The sequence below is a fragment of the Canis lupus genome, chromosome X (genome assembly GCF_003254725.2).
Source record: "Canis lupus dingo isolate Sandy chromosome X, ASM325472v2, whole genome shotgun sequence".
Lineage (NCBI taxonomy): Eukaryota > Metazoa > Chordata > Mammalia > Carnivora > Canidae > Canis > Canis lupus.
This window is the reverse complement of record NC_064281.1, coordinates 111731937-111754216: the sequence shown is the minus strand read 5'-3', so window position 1 is coordinate 111754216 and position 22280 is coordinate 111731937. Positions and strand designations below refer to the sequence as shown.

Sequence of the window (22280 nt, the reverse complement as noted above, 5' to 3'; positions counted from 1 at the left end):
TATCATTGATTAAGTGAATTAACTCCTTTTGGCATTCTCTCTGTTGATCCTAAGGAGATCCCCAGGTATTCAAAAGTTCTAAGAGACAGATAACCTCTTCTAGCACTATGGCATCTGGCAAAAGATTGAGTGCAGAGGAAGTTTCCCTCTCCAGTTGGTGGGTTATACAGAAAGCCCTGCTTGGGCTTCATCCTGGAGCAAGGAGGCCTCATTGGCCATGCTGAGCTTGCAGAGTGCTGCTGTCATAATCAAAGTCATAATGAGCAGCTGGATATGGAGAGTCACAGCTTCAGGACTTGAGAAAGCCTATATTTCTAGGAAAGTACAGTATGTGCCATACTAATGGCATATAGCATTGGGCCAAGGAGGGGAGTTCCTTGTATCAGAAGTGCATGGGCAACTAATGGACATTATGGATATTCTAGGGACTCCAAGAAATATTACAGGAGGTTAAAACCTCTACAGTAAAGGAGTCTCTGGGGGGGCCTAATAGGAGCGCCAGTTCCAAATCAATTTAGAAAGATTCTTAGGCCTTTTATTTCAGGGCACCTCATTCAAGGTAGGCCTATTTGCAAGTAAGGGAACAAATGGACTTAAGTAAAATTTGTATTATGAGGAATATTGCCCCCAGAGTCCAAAAAAATGTCTAAAAGATTTTAGGCTTATTTTAACAATTAAGAAGGCTATTAGAAGGTATTAAGAAGGCTAAAAGGTGTCTCTTCACACCAACAGGACTGGAGCAGTCCTTAGCTTACCACGTAATTTTCAAGAACTTAACTGAGGTGGTAGGGTCCTGTACGGTGCATGGGAGTAATGGGTCATCCTCTTTTATAAGTTCCTTTGTGACAGTGAATAGGCATGTCATGAATGCCTATGACATGAATAGGCATGCCACAATCATCTCCTCAAAGGATGTCATTAGTGTGATGTCATACCTGTACATATGGGAAAAGCTAGATTAAGGTATTAAGATATTGCCTGCAAGATATTAAGATATTGCGGGCAAAGATTATGTGAGATGATAGGAATGGGAGAAGTATCCCATCCGGTACCCAGGTAAAGGTATAGTGTGTCCCTTTCAAGGTGAAGGTTAACTATAGCTGAGAGACTGCTGAAATAGGCACTGAATACAACATGTTAACCAAATACCTTGCTGTGCCTTCAAAGTATCAGTTACTTATTGGATGGAATCAGTAATTTCAATAATACTAAGATATGAAGTTCTAATGGGTGGGGCCATGACATTAAGGGCATGAAAATTCACACTGAGGCACCATTCATATTTCCCAGGTCTAAAAACAGAGTCCAATTTGACTGTTAAATGCAGAAACAGTGGGGATAATTACACCTTGTCTAAATAGGTCTTATATAATGGGTTTCAATCTTTCAAGTCCCTGTTTTCATTTAGATTGGGCCTTTTAAATAAAATCAGGGGTAGAAGGTGTTATTTTCACTAGGGATGAAGGTCCATAGGGTTGTATTTTTTCAAATTGATAAGCTCTTGGTTTGGGTTCAGGTCATGACCTCAGGGTTGTAGGATTAAGCCCCGCATTGGCCTCTGTGATCAGTGTATCTGCTTAAGTTTCTCTCTCCCTCTCCCCCTCCACACCCCCACTCAAACTCTCTAGAAATAATCAGATTCATTATTACACACTGCCACCCCCCATATATCACCCATCTCCCTATCTGGAACCCCCTAACCTGGAACACACAGAAACATCAAGTCTTTTTCTCACTCTCTAGTGGGATAATGTGTTAGAGGAAACTTATCTTCAGTCTGCAGTTCTCATCTAGTCTTCGTTCCCAATTTCCAGCTAACTATGGACCGGCTGGTCTGGGCCCCAAACTTCAAGGATTCCACCTCCCTCCCATCTCATACACTTGCCCCTTTCCTTTCCCCTCTCACCGTCAGAGAACACAAAGACACAGACACACATCTCCATTTGCAACTTGTTGTTTTAATCAATATCCGTGCACTTCATTGGTCTCCTCACAGGTGACCACCATGAAAATTTTGATCTCTACCTAAGCATCCATCTCTCCAGTGCTTTTTCTGGGGAGGTAACAGCTACTTTGAGATCTTTGGCCCCTGGCAGGCATAGGGTGTTGCCCGGAGTGGGGACAGGCTTTCTTCTTCCGTCTTCATCTTCAGCTGATTTTCAGTCTTCACTTTGCTGTGTCTGCGGTAACAGACCAGTATGGTCGATTTCCTTCCTTTCTTACGCTTTTCTACATTGTCCTGAAGGGCCGATTTAACTTTTGCAAGTATCTTCCGCAGCTGGAAGGAAAACAAAGTGAGCCCGGAAAGACATTGGTTTTGGGGAAGGCAATGGAAAATAATTGGGAAGGGGGACTTTAAAAGAATGGGCGCATCCTAAGAAGGGGTTTTGTGCTAGACAAGGGCAGGATAGGGGTCTTGGGTAGGGGATCGAAGGAGAAAAAGAGGAGGTACATGAGTAGGGTAATCTGACCTTCTCACGTTCTTTGTCCTTCGATTGACAAGGGGTCTTCCTCTCTTTGATTTCTGGAACTTTTCTCACATCTGCGATTTCGGTTTTGTTTTCAGCATCTGAATTAGACCCCAGCACTGCCTCAATAACCTCCGCCATGTTGTAGCAACACTGGCCCTCTCCAGGGCCCCTGAGCCCTTTATATACCCTCCAGGGACAATGGGGAGCCACGCCCTTTAGCTTTGATTGGTCAGCAGGAAATTCCTCCAGCCAATGGTAGCCCTGGGGTGTTTGGCATCACAAAGCACCACCTGTGCACAGCCACTGGAGGAGGGGAAGAAAGCAGAGGAGCTCAGATGCTCTGGTTAGAGAAAGGGGGAGCTTTCTCAGCACTTCCTAAAGAGCCCTCTCAAACTGACCTGTTATTCATTCTCATCGACCCTGGTTCAATTCTTGTGGTACACATGGCAGGGAGAAGGTGATTCCTTCAAGCCATTCCCCATGGCCACTCCCATTCATTGGTCCATTCTGTCATCTCCTAGCGCTCAACAGTACCTGGTATTTTGTGCTTTTTAAATAAACTTTTAATTTTAGAACAGTTTTAAGTATACAGAAAAACTGTGAAAATCATACATAAATATCCCATGCCCAATTTCCCTTATTTATTAATGTCTTATATTAGTATGATACTTTCGTTAAACTTAGTGAACCAACAATGAAACAAACTATTATTAACTGAAGTCTGGTCCTTATTCAGATTCCCTTAGTTTTTACGTAATGTCCTTTTTCTGCCATATAGGATACCACAGTAAATTTAGTTAACTTTTTAGGCTCCTCTTGGCTGTGACAGGTTTTAGACTACTTGTTTTTGAGGATCTTGACAGCTTAGCGGTGTTTTTTGTTTGTTTTGGCTTTGTGTTTTCTTACATTAGACACTATTAATCAGACACTATTAATCTTATAGCTGAAGGTTTGCACCTTTTCCCCAACCTTTCCCTATTTCCTTTACTCCTCAGGCCTTGGTAATCTCTTCCATTCTCTATTTCTATGAGTTAGACTTTTTTTGGTGGGGGGAAGTGATAAGTGATACCATGCCTATTTGTCCTCTGTCTGGTTTATTTCACTTAGCATAATACCCCCTCAAGTCTATTCATATCACAAAAGGTGGGACTTCCTCTTTTTTCATGGCTGAATAATATATATAATATACCACATATACATTGCCTAACATTTTAGATGTCTTACTTAAAGCCCCTCTGAGCTAATGGGCCCATATTTAAGTCTCAGTAGAGACATGAATTATCACACTTCCCTCCAACACTTGGCTCTACCAGGCAACTTTTCCAGGGTGTGTGTGTGGGGGGGGGGGTTACTGGATATACTTCAGTGGGTTCTTTTCTGCCTGGCTCATATTTATAAGTTTTTCTTCTGGAAAACCCCAAATCAAATCAGTATCATCAGGGTTATGAACCTCCATGGCAATGGTAGAGTTAATCCTTTGGCTTTGTTATAGGAGTGCCATAGATATTTCTCTATAGAACCCTGAGGATCAGTATCTCGTGTGTGTGTGTGTGTGTGTGTGTGTGTGTGTGAGAGAGAGAGAGAGAGAGAGAGAGAGAGAGGTATAAACAGCAGCAGAAACATTTTGTAAGGTCCTAGTGAGTAGTCTGCTTTTAGAATTGTGACTCAGCATCCCACATAGCAACCATTCTTCCCCCGCCCAATGAGCCTATATATTAAACAGACCATCAGTCTCAACACCTGGTTGAGACACAACCAATATTTATAAGGTAAGAGTCATTCACTTGAGCTTAGTGCCAGTCACATAGTACTTTGTAATTGAGACACATGATTTAAAACTCACATATAGGTCCAAGATGAGACACATAATCTATGACTGCTTTAAGGAAGGCTCCAATCCAATCTTGTCACTATATGCCAATTTGCTAAACTGACTTATATTGATCAAATCTTCAGCACACTCTCAGTAGAATCCACAAATGTAGTACAAAAGATCACAGTTCAAAGTACAAGTCAGCCAGTGGGCAGTAGCTAAGAGTGCATGCTCACCAGCATGCAGCAGACCCAGTTAGGAAGCCAAAGCAAGAGAATAAAGACCCCTGGTGGTGGTGGAAAGTACCCTGGTGTCCGGCTTACAGGGCCAATTACTGTGATCACTCCACAGAGACAGAATGGGTCCTTTACCCCAAATTTAGTTGGATGTCAAGACTAAGGGCACATTCACCAAGAGAGTATGAGAAAGCTTGTTACTTACATAATGAGACTTTCTGGAGAGAGCAAGGCAGGCTCTCAAACAGGTTCAAGAATGGCTTGAGAGGGCAGAAAAAAGAGACTGGTTTGGTTTTTATGGTGGCAAATGAATGAAGCTGGACTAAGTGTTCCCACACAGAGGTCAGGGCTTGAATAGTCTAAACTTCCTCCTGGCCCCACAGGAGAAAGTACCAGGGCTTTCTTATCAAATATACTTAAGTAGAAGAAGAGAAAGTTCCAGGACTTTTTTACAAAACAGTGCTGTGCAAATGAAAGATGTTCTACCACAATTTAGAATTCTCATAACCACTATAACCAAGCTTCTCATATTGTTTTTAGTTTAAGCTGCTTTTCACTGCATTAGTATTTTCCAAATTATGGTTCTTTAAATATTATTTAAGGTGGCTTAGAATTATCCTGGTTCATTAACAGAGAAGCTGTATAAGAGAAGAGACTGCTAACATCAGCAAGCCTGACAATCTATAGGATAGCAGACCTAATTGCACTATCTGCTGAATTATGTAGGGTTTCTTATATTTTCGCCATCCCAGCTGATTACTGTGGCATCCAAAGACTGTAATAATTATAGAAACTAACGTTTATTGACCATTAACTCTATGTAGGAATTATGCTAAATATTCATATCCATATTTAAAACTCATCACAACTCTATTGAGGTAAGTGGCAAAATAGCACTTATTGTCAGCTCTGCTGGGACTCCTAAGGCCATCTCCATTCCATTTGCAGAAGTAGAAAAGAACATGAAAGAGGGCACATGGGAATATTTATGGACCAGGATCAAAAGAGACATGCATTACTCCTACCTACATTTCATTGCCAAAAACTCACATAGCCACACCTAATTGCACAAAGAAGAAGAGAACTTGAACTGAGAGATTAGCTAGCAATTTCTGTCTCCACTATCCTGTTACATCACAATCTCCAGTATCTAGGGTAGGGCCTAGCACATAGTAGTAAGTGGTCACAAGTATATCTATTGAATGAATGTATTTGAGCTCTTCTGGTTAGTTATGGAGATTGGAAACAAATAGAAGTTTGTTAAGCAATGGTTTGTTAGATATGACACCAAAAGCACAAGCAAGCAAGAAAGAGTAAATTGGACTATATAAAAATTTTAGAAGTGTTTTCTCCTGCAAAAAAATACTAGCAAGAAAGTGAAAATGCACACTAGAGAAAAAGAAAAATATTTGCAAATCATATATTTGATAAAGATCAGTCATCCGGAATACAAAAAGAGCTCTTACAACAAAAATACAAATTACCCGATTAAAAATTAGATAAAGGACTTGAATAGACATTTTCCCAATGAAGATATACAGATAGCCAACAAACATATGAAAATACACTCAATGTCAGTCATTAGGGAAATGCAAATCAAAACCATGATGGGATACCACTTCACACCCACTAGGAAGACTATATATATATATATATATATATATATATATATATATATATTTTTTTTTTTTTTAATTGAAGAGGTCCAAGATGGCAGTATAAGATCTTGAACTTTCTTCCTTCCATGCACACACCAAATTTATAGCTACATATGGATCATTTCCCTCTGAAAGGATCTGAAAACTAGATTAACTTCTCTCCACAACAAAAGATAAAAGGACCACATTTAAACAGGTAGGAGAGGCAAGGCACAGTCTTCCCTCCCCTCACACACAAGCCCACCCGCCTCTGCATGGTTACACACAATAGAGAGGGATCTCACCAGACAAGTGCTTCTCCAGAATGAATGAAGGGCTGATGCCCTACATAGGGCACCCTAGTCCCTGGGATCTGCACCAGAAAGATGAGTCCTCAGAACATCTGACTTGAAAAACCAATGGGGCTGACATCCAGGGGCCCAAAGTGCTATAGGAAACAGATTCCCTCTTGGATGGCTCATATGCAGTTTCACTTACTCTGAGACACAGGGGGGAAAAAAAACAGCAGTTTGAAAAGTACCTAGACTATATATGAGGGAGATTCATATGTTGATTTGGGGGCATCTGCTGGAGGGACAAGGGATAGAGTTAAGATGTTCCCTGGAGGCAGGGATGCTGGTGGATGCCATTGAGGCACCCTCCACACAGCCTGCTAGCACAGGCAGGTAAGCTCAAACACAGCACCCTCCCACTATGTTGCTGTGACTGGGATGGGCAAGCAGTCCCAGCACTTGTTGAGGCTGGAGAGTGTGAGTGATTGCAATGCTCCCCTGCTCCCTGGCTGGGGCAGTGTAGCACAAACAGCCATGGAGTTCTCCACTCTGTACCTAAAGTCTGTGAATGTAGGTTGTTGTGACAGTCCTCCACTCCCTAGCTGGGACCAGCAAGAATGAGAGGTCATGGCATTCTCCTGCTCTCAGACTAAAGCTGGCACATGTCCATCGACAAGTGACTCTCCCAGTACATTGCTGAAGCCTGTGGGAAGGTAGAGTCAAAATATTGTCCCACTACCATTCTGAAGCCAGTGAGCATTCCCTACTTCCAACATTTTCCAGTTGCCATGCTAAAGCCAATAAGTGCACACAATCCACCCAGAGGACACCCCTTGATTGTCTGGACCTGTGGCCAATAGAACTGGTATTCCAGAGATGCATGAGACTGTAACAATTGGAAAGATAGATCTTGGCAGGCCATTACACCCAGGGCATTGCATAGACAGCAGACTGAAAGATAATTCCAGTCTCCTATGAAAAAGACTTATTTACTTAGCCTGCAGCTAAATTCTCCAGTCTAAAGTCATAGAGTGACTGAATGGATTTAAAAAGGAAGACACATCTATATACTACCAAAAACCTCATTTCAGAAATAAGGATACATGCAGACTGAAAGTGAAGGGATTGAAAAAGATGTTCAACATACATGGGAATGAAAATAAATATGGTGCAGCTATACACATATCAAACAAAAGAGACTTTAAAGACTGTAATAAAAGACAGAGGAGGGCACTACATAATGATAAAGGAGCCAATTCAACAAAAAGACATAATATTTATAAACATATATGTACCCAGCAAAAATATATAAAGTAAATATTAACAGACTTAAAGGAGAAATTGATGGCAATATAATAATAGTAGGGGATTTTACATCCCACTTACATCAATGGCTAGATCATCCAGACAGAAAATCAATAAGAAAATATCAGCCTTAAACAACACATTAGATCAGATGGATTTAATAGATATATACAAAACATTCCATCTGAAAGCAATAGAATACACATTCTTCACAAAGAACATTCTCCAGGGTGATCATATGTTAGGTAACAAAATAAGTCTAATAAATTCAAGAAAATTGAAATGATATCAAGCATCTTTTCCTACTATGATGGTAAAATACAGAAATAAAAGAACACTGAAAAACTACAAATATGTAGAGACTAAACAACATGTTATTGACTAACTACTGGTCATAGAAGAAACCACAAAAAATAAAAGTAATTTACAGATTCCATGCAATTCCTATCAAAATATCAATGGCATTTTTTATAGAACTAGGACAAATAATTCTAAAATATGTATGTAACACAAAGGATCCTAAATAGCAAAACAATCTTGAGAAAGAAGAACAAAGCCAGAGGTATGTTCCCTGATTTCAAATATACTACACACCTATAGTAATCAAAACCATACAGTATTGACAAAAACAGACACATTGATCAATGGAACAGAATAAAGAGCCCAGAAATAAACCCATGCATGTATGGTCAACAATAAGGAGGCAAGAATATGCAATGGGAAAAGATGGTCTCTTTAATAAATGATATTGGGAAAACTGGATAGCTACATGCAAAAGAATAAAACTAGATGACTATCTTACAGCATGTATAAAAATTAACTAAAAATGGATTAAAGACTTGAATGAAAAACCCAAAACCATAAAACCCCTAGAAGAAAACATAGAGGGAAAGCTCCTTAACATCAGCCTTAACCATGTTTTCTTGGATCTGATTCCAAAGGCAAGGGAAACAAAAGAAAAAGGAAACAAATGGGACTACTGCTCAGCTAAGGAAACCATCAACAAAAGAAAAGGAAACATACTAATTTTGGAGAAGGTATTTGCAAATCATATATCCAACAAGAGGTTAACATCCAAAACTTATAAATCAGAGAGGCTGACAGAACATGAGAGACCCCTAACTCTGGGAAACGAACAAGGGGTTGTGGAAGGGGGAGGTGGGTGGGGGGATGGAGTGACTGGGTGACAGGCGCTGAGGGGGGCACTTGATGGGATGAGCACTGGGTGTTATACTATATGTTGGAAAATCAAACTCCAATATAAATATACAAAAAAATAAATTAAAAAATAAAAATAAAAAAAGAATTGTTATATTCTATATTGTACACCTGAACGAATATAACATTGTATGTTAACTACACTGGAATTAACATTTAAAAATAAAAAATAAAATAAAGGTAAAATGTGCTCTGAAAAAATACATAATTAACTCAAACAACTCAATAACATAAAAACAAACAATCCAATTAAAAAATGGCAGAGGATCTGAATAGACATTTTCCCAAAGAAGACATATAGATGGCCAACAGGCACATGAAAAGATGTTCAACATCACCAATCATGAGGGAAACGCAAATCAAAATCACAATGAGCTATCATTGCCTGTTAAAATGGCTTATGCCTGTTAAAATAGCTATTATGAAAAAGGCAAGAAACAGTAAGTGTTGGTGAGGATGTAGAGAAAAAAGAATCTTTGTGTGCTGTTGATGCAAATGTAAATTGATGCAGCCACTATGGAAAAGAGCATGGAGTTTCCTCAACAAAATTTAAAATAGAACTACCATATGATCCATTAATTCCACTACTGTGTATCCGAATAAAACAAAAACACTAATTCAAAAAGATCTATGCATCTTTATGTTCACTGCAGCATTTCTTACAGTAGCCAAGATATGGAAACAACCTAAGTGTCCACTGACAGATGAATGGATAAAAAAAGATGTAGTATATATACATAAACAATGGAATACTATTCAGCGATAAAAAATCTTACTATTTGCAACAACATAGATGAACATTGAGGGTATCATGCTAAGTGAAATAAGTTAGACAGAAAATGACAAACACTGAATATTTTCACTTATATATGGAATCTAAAAACAAGATAAAACTTAGACTCAGAGATACAAAGAACAGATTAGTTTGTTGCCAGGGTGAGATGGGATGTGGGAGGGCAAAATGGGTTAAGGAGTACAAACTTTCAGTTATAAGATAAATAAGTCATGGGGATATAATGTATAGTATGGAGAATATAGATAATGATACTGTATTGGGATGCCTGGGTGGCTCAGGGGTTGACTATCTGCCTTCTGCTCAGGACATGATCCTGAGGTCCAGGTATTGAGTCCTGCATCAGGCTCCCTGCATGGAGCCTGCTTCTCCCTCTGTCTATGTCTCTGCCTCTCTCTGTGTGTCTCATGAATAAATAAATAAAATCTTCTAAAAAATATTGTATTAACTTTGTAAGGTAACAGATGGTAACAGATGGTAATAATAACAGACTTATTGTTTTGACCATTTTGCAATGTATATAAATGCTGAATCACTGTATATTGTGGATCTGAAAGTAATATAATGTTGTATATCAATTGTGCCTCAATGACAATAATAAATAAACAGAAAATACCAAGTATTGGCAAGGAGGTGAAGAAATTAAGACCCTCATACACTTACAGTGGGAACATAAAATGGTGTTGCCTCTGGAAAACAGTTTGGCAGTTCCTCAACAAGTTAAACATAGACTTGCCGTATCACCTAGCAATTCCACTTCTGAGTATATGACCAAAACAATTGAAAACAATGGGGGGGCAGGTAAAATGAGCATTACAAAATCAAAGGGCTGATCATGTATAAGAAGGAAAAAATAGTCAACTTTATTAAATATTTTTCATAGGTAAGATGGGGACAAAGGCTACTGAACTTAGTAATATGGAGGTAATTGGTATCTTTTTAAAAAGGATATTAAAATAATGGAAAATATTTAATATAAACCTCAATAGTGTGTATTAAGGAGATCTTGTGAGGTGGGGATGTGGGTGGTAAATAGGCAATTTCTTTTGCAAGGATTGGTGCCAAGGAGAGGAGAAACTGGGACCATAGTCAGAGGGCAATTTGGTATCAAGAGAATATATTTTTAAAAGGGTATATTTTAGAGCACATCTGTATGCTGATGTGAATGATTCAATAAAATTGATAATATAAAAGATCAAGGCAATAGTTGTCAAAGAAAAAATATTGAGAACACTAATGGAGTATTTAGAGCAATGGTAGATAGGATACATAGTAAAAGTAGAAGGGTTCACTTTACATGAGAAGAGGTGATGTTTATATACTGTACAGAAAAGAAGGAAATGATTACCAATGCAGGTAAGATGATGGATTTGGTGGGAAAGATTTAAGGGAATTCTCCGTTGATTCTTCATTTTTCTCAATGAAGGATGAGGCAAGGTCATAAAATGATAGGAGCTAGTCTGGGGTGTTTAAGAACTAAGAAGAGGATAAGATGTTGAGTATTTATTTTGAAAAAATGGAAATGGGCACATGATATGGAAGGATTGCTGATTTGAGATTTGTGGTCAAGAATTTAAGGTGGTATGAGTTAGCTCAGTCTTGTAAATTTCTACAACATTCATCACTCATTTATAGGAACAGAATAGACAGATAGCTAGATTTCACAAGGGTTGTGATTTGTCTAGGAATGTACTAGAGTGTTACAGTAGGCATGGAGATGAAGGTCTATGAAAGTAAGTGATAATAATGATGAAATGTGAACTCTATATTGCTAAAGAATGAGGAAGTGAGGAATAAGAAGGGTGAAAATTACAGTAGATTTCATAGACTGCAATTCAAAGTTGAAGAACTGCTGGATTTGTGTGTATGTGTGTGTGTGTGTACATACATACATGTGGAGGAGGTATTTTTTGCAGAAAGAACAACCAGTTGTAGCTCAAGAGATGTATGTTTTAAAATAAAGATTTCAGAATTGGGGATCCCTGGGTGGCGCAGCGGTTTGGCGCCTGCCTTTGGCCCAGGGCGCGATCCTGGAGACCCGGGATCGAATCCCACGTCGGGCTCCCGGTGCATGGAGCCTGCTTCTCCCTCTGCCTGTGTCTCTGCCTCTCTCTCTCTCTCTCTGTGACTATCCTAAATAAATAAAAATTAAAAAAAAAGATTTCAGAATTGGTACGATTTATGAGAATGGCAATGTCTACAGCATGAGCATTAACGTGAGTGGCTTAAGTGTGATGGAAGAAAAATGTCATTGGACATAAGGACATGAAAGATTTGCAAGGCCAAAACTGTTGGATGAATACCCACATAGATGACAGATGTTGAAGTTGATAAAATGGTGGCAGTGAGAAAAGTGGAGAGGTAAAAGGGACTCCAGAACTAAAGCGTCTAATGAATGAAGGGAAAGGAGTAAGGACATGATATTGTTTAATAATGTGAACTACAAATGAGGTCTGGATTTCCAAGGAGAAAGGAGCAGAAATGGTCAGAAGTGATAATGAGGAGCAAAGCAGCCAGCTACTCCACCTCTACTCCCTGGGGTATATGAGGAGACTAATGTTTGCCTAAGAGTACTGCAGGGAAGTGATTTCCTCAATGCAGAACCATATTCTACTTATAAAACAGAGATGAACATTGAGAGAAAAATTTGAAGCTACTGTAGAGTTTCTTAACCATCAACTATCAGTTACAGAGGGCAGAAAAGAAGAGCTTATGAAGATGGGGAGAGAGTTGAATCCAATTCTGTCATGTCTAGTAGAACAGTATGTGGATAAAAATCTAGGTAATGATGGATAATATACCAGGTAGTGACTTAAGTATAAGTGATGAGACAAATAAACCTTGCCATTGCATGGCAGTCTGGGAGGTAAGTAAAGCCCTCCTGACAGGGGATTGCTTAAGATTGACCTAGAACCCAGAAGAATCCAAAAACACCAATAGGAACATGTTTCCTCTAAATATCATGTATCCTGCATGATGTAGCCTTCCAAAGATAGATTAGGAAGGACATCTAAAAGGGTAGATTTGAAAGGAAAGGAGTGTGTGTGCTCAGGAGTGTGGGTGTGTATGAAAAATAGCAGCATATTCTAATGTCAGCAGGTTGCTATTATAGGCATATGGGGCTGTGCACTATTTTTAGACAACCCAAGATGCCCGCACACATGTGGCCCAGATGTAGGTACCAGCATTGGCCAGCTGCAAAGCTTAAACTGGGGAAGCAAAGAGGTCAAGGGGAAGTGGTATTATCCCAATACAGGAATGCATCTCCTTAGGTCTCCTAAATGGCAGGTGAAAAAAAATGGAAGGAAAAAAAGTGAACTTTTCCCCCCTAGCATCTCTCTTTAGGAAGAAGTACTTGGAATTGTATTTCCTACATAAATTCACCTGCTAAAACTCCAGGGAGCTCATCAGTGGGCAGATGTTCCCACCTAAGTATGGTTACCAGCAAACATTTAATCAAAATCATGGCTGCATCTGGCTCACATTAAAAGGTTTCTCTTTGTCAATGTCTTTTAAAAGAACAATTCCCCATGCTTATAAATCCAGACTCAGAACATCAATTCAACCTGCCTCGGGAGCTGTGTGGCTACCCCTTTTCTTCTGGGAATCAGCACTGTCCCCAGATAATCAATTTGCGAAGTATCGCCAAAGTGTTTTTTTTTTTTTTCTTTTCAGTGTTTATCTACTGGAATGTCTAGGAGTGAAGCATAGACAGGCCAATGCAATCCTAAGATTCAATTTATTTCTTCAAATACATACAGTGTATATGAGCATCAAGGCAAGAGAATGGAGAGCTTTAGTTGAACTTCTAATAATAGATTGGGGCTCAAATCTGGGAATCATACCATATTAACCCTGTGAGTTAAGCTAGGTACCTAACCACTCTGAACCTGTTTTCTGATCTCTAAAAATAGGAGGGATAATATCTCATAAGGCTGTTATAAAGATCAAATGAAATAAATCACTTAGAGAATATAGTACAACACCTCACAGAATGGGAGAAAATATTTGCAAATCATATGTCCTATAAGAAATTTTTATCCAGAATATATAAAGAACTCTTACAAGTCAATGATAAAAAGATAAATAACCCAAATAAAAATGGGCAAAGGATCTGAACAGACATTTCTCCAAGGAAGATATACAAATGACCAACAAGCACATTAACATTCCTTGACATCATTAGCCAAGCAAATAAAAACCACCGAGAGGTACTACATACACACTAGAATGACTAGAATATAAAAATTCAGATAATGGTAAATATTGGTGAGAATGTAGAGAAATCAGAACTCTCACCCACTATTACCAAGAATGTAAAATGGTGCAGATGTTTTGGAAGAGTTTGGCAATTTCTCAAAAAGTGAAACGGAGTTACCATATGACCCACCAATTCTAATTACAGTGTCTCCCCAAGATAATGAAAATATATGTCCACACACAAAAAAATTGTACATGGATGTTCATAGCAGCAATATTTATAATCCTCAAAGTGGAAACAACCCAAATGCCCATCGACTGATGAATGGATAAACAAAAATGTGGCATATCCACATAATTAAATAGCATTCGGTCATCACAAGGAATGAAGTACTAATCCATCTACAACACGGATGAACCTTGAAAACATGCTAAGTGACACAAGTCAGTCACAAAAGACCACATAGTATATCACTCTATTCACATGAAATGCTCAGAACAGGGAAATCTACACAGACAAAGCAGATTAGCAGTTGCTTCTGGCTGAGGGAAAAAGCTATTGGGAAATGATAGCTAAAGAATATAGAGTTTGGGGATCCCTGGATGGCTCAGCGATTTAGTGCTGCCTTCAGCCCAGGGCGAGGTCCTGGAGTCCCAGGATCGAGTCCCACGTCAGGCTCCCTGCATGGAGCCTGCTTCTCTCTCTGCCTTTCTCTCTCTCTCTCTCTCTGTGTCTCTCATAAATAATAAATCTTTTTTTAAAAAAAGAATATACAGTTTCTTTTTAAGGTGTTGAAAATGTTCTACAAAGGACTGTAGTGATAGTTGCACAGCTCTGACTATATTTTAAAAATACTGACTTGTGCACTTCAAATGGGTGAATTGTATGGTATGTGAATTATATCTCATAAAGCTAATTAAACAGCCTGTGGGGTAGGCATGGAAAAAAAAGAAGAGTGCAGCATATCACCTGGAACATGTAAATGCTCATTAAGTGATAGCTATTATTATTCTATCATTTATTATATTCCTCTGACAAATTTCATTTGTCAGGTTCAAAATCAACCCAGAAAAAAAAAAAGAAAAAAAAAATCAACCCAGAGCAAATGATTAATTACTGGGAAGGAATGAAATATGACCAATAAATCCCAATGACTGACAGACTGATCTTTGGAGCCAGCCAACAATGGATCCTTCATTACTAACATATGGCCCTGAGCATATTAGCTTCTCAGTTTCCTCATCTGTAAGCTGGAGGTGATAATAGCACCTGCCTCATATAAATATTGTCAAGAATAAACGAAAGGCCAGCACAGTAACTGGAACATAATAATTGTCAGCAAAAATTAGATCTCCCTATCTCAAGCAAATTCCCCAGATGTTCTAATTTCTCCAAAAGATCTTTTAAATATTTATATGCTACCAATTCTATTTTAAATGTCAAACTTTTCCTGGAAGTTTCTTCCAATAATGGTTCACTGCTTGAATATTGTCAGCTGCCAAAATGTCAATTATTCCAAAGGGCTACATTTTTATTCTCCTGTCCTCTACCGGTAACTTGTTGACGGATACAAGTCACTAATGTTCATTGGGTTAATAGGTATTCTTTATTTTAACCAACTACTGGTGCATCTTTGCCATTCTTTTACCCACCAGAAAGAAAATCATTCATTGAAAAGTCAACAGAATAAATGCGATTCAATGAATATGGCTGCCAATGTTAGAAATGAAAACTACTCCCAGCTAATTCAAGATTGTGCTATTGTGAAGGCTTCCACTCCCAAGGGTTTTGTTTTCAGATTTGCTCAGAATCAGTGACCTTAAATAACTAAAGAAAAAATAAAAAAAAAATAAAAAAAAGAAAGAAAAAATAAAACAAGATGTTAACATGTCAAGATGTGCTTGGAAATCAATACACAGTTTCTTTTAATATAAAGAAAGCAAGACGAAACCTCCACAAAATCCCTGCTGGAACAAATCATGTTCTTCGCTCTAGGGATTAAAGAGAAGAGCAATTTTGTCACAACTATATATCATCCATCCAGATGTGTGACTTTTTTCAAATCTATGAAACCTGCAAATTTCATTCTGTAAACTTGAAACACATACACTGAATTTAAAGATAATCATATGTACTTTCGTAATCAAGCTTCAATTATACTACAGTGGAATAAAATACATTTTTATGCCTTACAACTTTATTCAGAAATTCAGCATAGGAATTGACTATAAACGTCTCAGACTTCAAATATAGCTTCTGAAGTTATGCTTTTGTTCTGGAATTTTAACTGTTTTAAACTAACTTAACAGAAACATTAACAAAAGCAAAACACACATTACAGGCTACTTTAGGGAAAGGTGTGCCCTGCAGCAAGTCTCTACACAGGGAATGGCACATGTCAAGTTCATTGCCTTTTTGCCAAGGTGTGAGCATGTGACAGGCCAATGTGAGAATTTAAATCCTCAGAAGAAATATCATGATGCTACTTCTGAGAACAAAGGTTGTTCTTGAGAGGAAAATCTCTTCAAAGTTTCACTCCGGTCTGCACAAGTCAGTAGCATTATTTCTGCCCACTCTTCCCATCCCCAGTTTTAATTCATAGGGGCACACTCATGGCCTTAGAGTCACCCTTCTCTCTCCTTGGCATTGTCTCTTCTGAAATGCCTCTGTATGTTCTCTTGCTGGGCCATGCCAAGGTCAGTGCCATGCAGATAGCTTCTCTCTCAGAGTCCTCTGAGTTATCTCATCCTGCCCCACTGCCAGGCCATTTCCCTGAACACCTTCTTCATGTTAATAGGTAATGTCATCAGAGCTAACATTTATTGAGCTTCTATCATGCACCAGACCCTATTCTAAGCACTTCACATGCATTACCTTAACTGATCCTCCCAACAATCTAAAAAGTAGGTTTTATTATAAGCTCCACTTATCCATTTTACTGAATGTATGGAAATGTTTCTCCTTTCATTAGTGTCAAATGAAATGAGGAAAAAATATTGAGTAATGTGTCAGTAAATAATCCAATTGACACCAGTAAAATTAATTAATTAAGAAATTAATCTTTCTTAAATTAATTGACCATATGCATTTTATTTTAGGAGTTACCTAACCAAATCTTTGCCCATTTTTCTATTGGGACATTTATATTTTTTTATTGTTTCCTTAAAAAATCTTTATGTATTAATCAATTCTTAAATGACACATGCATTCCTTTTTTTCTGGTTATTTGGCTTTTATTTTGTATATACTTTTATATACAGGATTTTTAATTATATTTATGCAGGAAGAGCCTTGCATTTTTGAAGCACACTTAATCCATAATGAGAATAATAATATAAACCTGAAATAGCAATAATATTGATAGTAACAGTATCAATAGATGTCTGTCTATTCCTATTTTACTTTCATAGCTCTTGTGGACAATGGTAATGGTAGAAAGAACAATCTAATTAACAGGCTGCTGGAATTACACTAATTACAGGTCAATTTACATGGGCAGCTAAAAGAAGGAATTTCTGCCTCTTCCCAGTTCAAGTTCCCTTGCAGAGATTGATGTCAAAGATAAAAATGGTAAAACAATATATATTTCTAATCATATAATTTCTATGCTAGTTTAAACCAAGTCAATGGATGACAAGGCAGGTCGTCAGTGCCCACAATCTCAGGAGTCAGCAGACTTAAGTTTCATTCTTGTATACAGACACCAATTCCTGATAGCCTCATTGCTTTGTCTATGTATAAATCCTACCAAAATTCTTCCTAATATCTTTCCCCGAAATGGAATTACCTTGACACAGTGCCGCTCTGCTTCTTACTATTCTTTACTTCCAGGAATAGAAAATTTTTCTGTAAAGGAACAGATAGTAAGTCTTTTATTTGTTTCTAAACTTCCCCTCCTCTTCCTCTTCCAGCTCCTCCTATTCTGGCTCCTCTTTTTCAAGTCACATTTTTCTTTATGTAATGCCATGAGATTTTGGAGAGTGCAACATGAATAAGAATAGAAACATTATTTTTTAGTGGACCATTTCTGTTTACCCCAGGATCATGTGTTCCCTGCTTTTATAGGCATCCCAGATTGGATGTGATCTGCTGACTCACAGGCAGTGGTGTCTGGTGCTGGCACAGACCTGCTTGAGAGAGTTGATTGTATGTCTCTTCATAATTTTGTGTTTGATGACAGTATATTGGTAGGCTGAAATTAGCCATAGTGGGAATATTTGCTTCATGGAATTAGGCAAATGCTATAAATCAGGTGTATTAGTTTGCTTGTGCTGCTGTAACAATTACCAAAATCGGGGTGGTTTAATCAACAAACTGATTTTCTCACAGTTCTATCAGTTCTATAGGCTAGAAGTCTATAGGCTAGACTGGTAGGGTTGGTTCCTTCTGAAGGCTCTGAGAGAAGGATCTGTTCTAGTCATCTCTCCTTCACTTATAGATGGATATCTTTTCCCATTGTTTCTTCACATTATCTTCCCTCAATAATGTGCCTCTCTATACATGGCATCTTTTTATAAGGTCACCATATTGGATTAGGGGCCCAACCTAGTCCAGTATATTATATTATACTATATTATATTATATTATTTTTTTTTGCATTTTTATTTTTATTTATTTATTTATTTATTTTATTTATTTTTTTTAATTTATTTTTTATTGGTGTTCAATTTACTAACATACAGAATAACCCCCAGTGCCCGTCACCCATTCACTCCCACCCCCCGCCCTCCTCCCCTTCTACCACCCCTAGTTCGTTTCCCAGAGTTAGCAGTCTTTACGTTCTGTCTCCTGATATTTCCCACACATTTCTTCTCCCTTCCCTTATATTCCCTTTCACTATTATATAATATTATATTATATTATATTATATTATATTATATTATAACCATATCATATCTATAATTATTTATAATTATATAATATATTATATAGTATAATAATTATATCTGTAATGTAACTGTTTGGAAATTAGGTCACACTTTGAGGTACTTAGGCTTAGAACTTCAGCATATAAATTTTGGGGGGATACAATTCAATCCTTAACATCTGGTCTTTGTTCCTTCAGAGAACCATTTGTTAAACATTTACCAGCATACCAATGGCCTACAGGCCTGAGATTGGTCTCTTCCTCAATTTTGAATGGAAATGCAAACACCTGATGACTGTAACTTGTTAGAACTTAGTGGCACTATGAATCCAGTGTTCCCCTTTCTTGAAAAAAGGTACTAACGAAAATGTAGAAACCTAAAACCATAAAACTCCTGGAAGAAAATATAGGAGAAAGGCTCCTTGACTTGGTCTTAGCTATGATTTTCTTGGTATGATTCCAAAAGCACAGGTACAAAAGCAAAAATAAACAAGTGAGACTATATCAAAATAAAAAGCTTCTGCACAGCAAAAGAAATGATCAAGAAAATGAAAAGGCTACCTATGGAATGGAAGAAAATATATGTAAACTATGTATCCAATAATAGTAAATATCCAAAATATATAAGGAACTTATACAACTTAATAGCAATAATAATAATAATAACCTAATTAAAAGTGGGCAAAGGATCTTAATAGATATTCCTCCAAAGAAGACATCCAAACGGCCACCAGGTATATGAAAAGGTGTTCAACATCACTAGTCATCAGGGATATGCAAATCCAAACCACAATGAAATAATCACCTCAAACCTGTTAGAATAGCTACTATCAAAAAGTCAAAAGATAAGTGTTGGCAAGGATGTGGAGAAAAGGGAACCCTTGTACACTGTTGGTGGGAATGTAAATTGGTGCAGCCACTATGGAAAACAGTGTGAGGTTCCTCAAAAAATTGAAACTAGAACTACCATATGATCCAGCAATTCCACTTCAAAGTATATATTCAAAGGAAATGAAATCAGTACCTTGAAGAGATATCTTACTCCCTTGTAGACTGCCGCATTGTTTACAATAGCCAAGATATAGAAACAACCCAAGTGTCCCTTGACAGATTAATAAAAAATTATGTATATAATTTGAAAATATAAATATATAATTAAAATATATAATGGGATACTATTCAACCATAAAGAAGAAAGAAATTCTTCCTTTTGCAACGACATGGATGAACCTGAAGGACTTTAAGTAAATAAGCCAGACAGAGAAAGAGAATACTTCACAATCTCAATTCCATCTAGAATCTAAGAGTCAAACTCATAGTAACAAAGAGCAGAAGGGTATTACGGTCTAGGGGATGAAGGTAATGGAGAAATGTTGGTCCAAGGGTAGAAACTGTCAGTTTATGATGAGTAAGTTCTAGAGATCTAACATACAGCATGGTGACTATAGTATTGCATGCTTAAAATTTGCTACAAGAATAGATCTTGAGTTTTCACACACCAAAAATTGGTAACTATGTGAGGTGATAGATGTATTAATTAGCTTGCTTGTGGTAATCATTTCACAATAGGTATATATATCAAAATATCACATTGTTCACATTTCATGTATAAAATTTTGATTTGTCAATCATGCCTCAATACAGCTGGGGAAAAGGACGTTTTGTCAATATAAATAAAGTATCTTTAAAAAATGGAAAATGTAGAACTAGAAGATAAAATTCCCCTACAAGATTAGAAAGGATTACCTAGGAATGTACTGTATACATTTCGTCAAAAGGCCTCAGAAAAGATGATTGAAGTGTCTGTGAGAGTTAAGTAGTTGGTGACCCTTCATACAAATCTTACTTCAGTTTAGAAAGTATACAGATTTAATCAATATTATTCAGTTATCATCAAAATTAATTTTATTAAGTGTGAATAGCAGTAATGACTTTACAGGAGCATATCCACCTGAATCCAAAGCAGATCAATCCATCTATATTACAAACCTAAATGAATTCACAAAAAATAGATCAGTGAAATTGGTAAATTAGTGCCTATCAAAGGAATTTTCTAATTTTTAGCCAATTACTTTGACATCACATTGGTCACAAGGTAAGACTGACATATGCTAACTGAGTAGACCAAAATAGGGTGGAATTGGCACGGGATGGGCATGTGCAGACCTCATTCACAGCTAAATTGACTTTTTCAGAAATGGTGACTGAGCAAAGTCATGTAAGCTTCCTATGGCAACAGAGAACCTAAAATAACTTTGCCTGAATAAAATGAAGGCTTCACTCTGCTCCTTCAGAGTCATAGGGCATTTAATTTCTGAAAACCACCTCTAAGGTATAAGGTAGACACTGAGTGAAAGTTCTGGAGTCATATTCAGATAACTAGCAGATTTTCCCTTTTCTCTTTCTGTTGTTTAGAAATACACGATGGTTCACATTTCTCCTTTTTTCTTTAAAAAAAGATTTTATTTATTTATTTATGAGAAACAAAGAGAGAGGCAGAGACACAGGTAGAGGGAGAAGGAGACTCCCTGTGGGGAGCCTGATGCAGGACTCAATCCCAGGACTCCGGGATCACGACCCAGCCAAAGGCAGACACCCAACCACTGAGCCACCCAGGCATCCTCACATTTCTCCTGTAATGCCATTCATGTGGTCCACCAACCCATTAGTTTATTTTAGGAATATTCTTTTTCTTGTATAAAAGCTAAGACAACAACTCCCATAGCTAGATAAATGAGACTAGTTAGTTATATAATCTAGCTGGTTTGGTTACGCTGGTTTGGTTACGCTTACTAACAAAACAAGCATGAATATGCTCGATGTGGTTTCCTTTCTTTCTTTTTTGCTTTTTTTTTTGGAATGGGCACTTAGTGAATGGGCAAAATGCTTTACCAGCTCTCTGCTCATTTTGGTCATTAAGAATTATCACCAAAGAAATTTCTAGGATCTCTTTCTCTGAGGACTGTAAGCCTCACAAAGAAGCAAACAGAAATTGTGTCTGTTTTCCCTCTCATCCTTCCTTAATAGTTCTTGGCAGTTATTGATAATTGACAACCAACTGTAATTAATATCCAATATAAATTTTGAATAAATGGATCAATTGGTTAAGCAAGCATTCAATAATCATTGAATGAATGCTTGCTTTGCTGCTGCCATCATGGGACAGGTTTCTGTCATCTTTGGAGCCATCCTTAGATCCTAGAGCCAAGCTCTAGGTTTCTTTTGCAAGTTAAAAAAATGTTCGCTTTATTGGGACGCCTAGGTGGCTCAGCGGTTGGGCACCTGCCTTCCGCCCAGGGCGTGATCCTGGAGAACTGGGATTGAGTCCCATGCCGGGCTCCCTATGTGGAGCCTGCTTCTCCCTCTGTCTATGTCTCTGCCTCTTTCTCTCTGTGTCTCTCATAAATAAATAAATAAATAAAATCTAAAAAAAGTTCAGCTTTATT

General features: G+C 37.7%; 1 protein-coding gene across 3 annotated transcripts; it reads right to left on the bottom strand.

The window, feature by feature from the left end:
• Positions 1-1938: 1938 nt before the first annotated feature.
• On the bottom strand, positions 1939-17919 carry LOC112668467 (uncharacterized). 3 transcript variants are annotated; one of them, XM_049107470.1, is made up of 5 exons: positions 17755-17855; positions 4726-4780; positions 2870-3018; positions 2472-2774; positions 1939-2278 (listed from the first exon to the last, which is right to left on the bottom strand). In XM_049107470.1, exons 4-5 carry the CDS (start codon positions 2607-2609, stop codon positions 2069-2071), a joined length of 348 nt encoding a protein of 115 aa, XP_048963427.1. In that variant the 5' UTR covers positions 2610-2774; positions 2870-3018; positions 4726-4780; positions 17755-17855; the 3' UTR covers positions 1939-2068. The 3 variants fall into 3 exon arrangements, with proteins under 3 accessions (XP_048963427.1, XP_048963426.1, XP_025316634.1); XM_049107469.1 differs by lacking the exon at positions 4726-4780 and having other exon boundaries at positions 17755-17807; XM_025460849.3 differs by lacking the exons at positions 2870-3018; positions 4726-4780 and having other exon boundaries at positions 17755-17919.
• Between the last annotated feature and the right edge of the window lie 4361 nt (positions 17920-22280).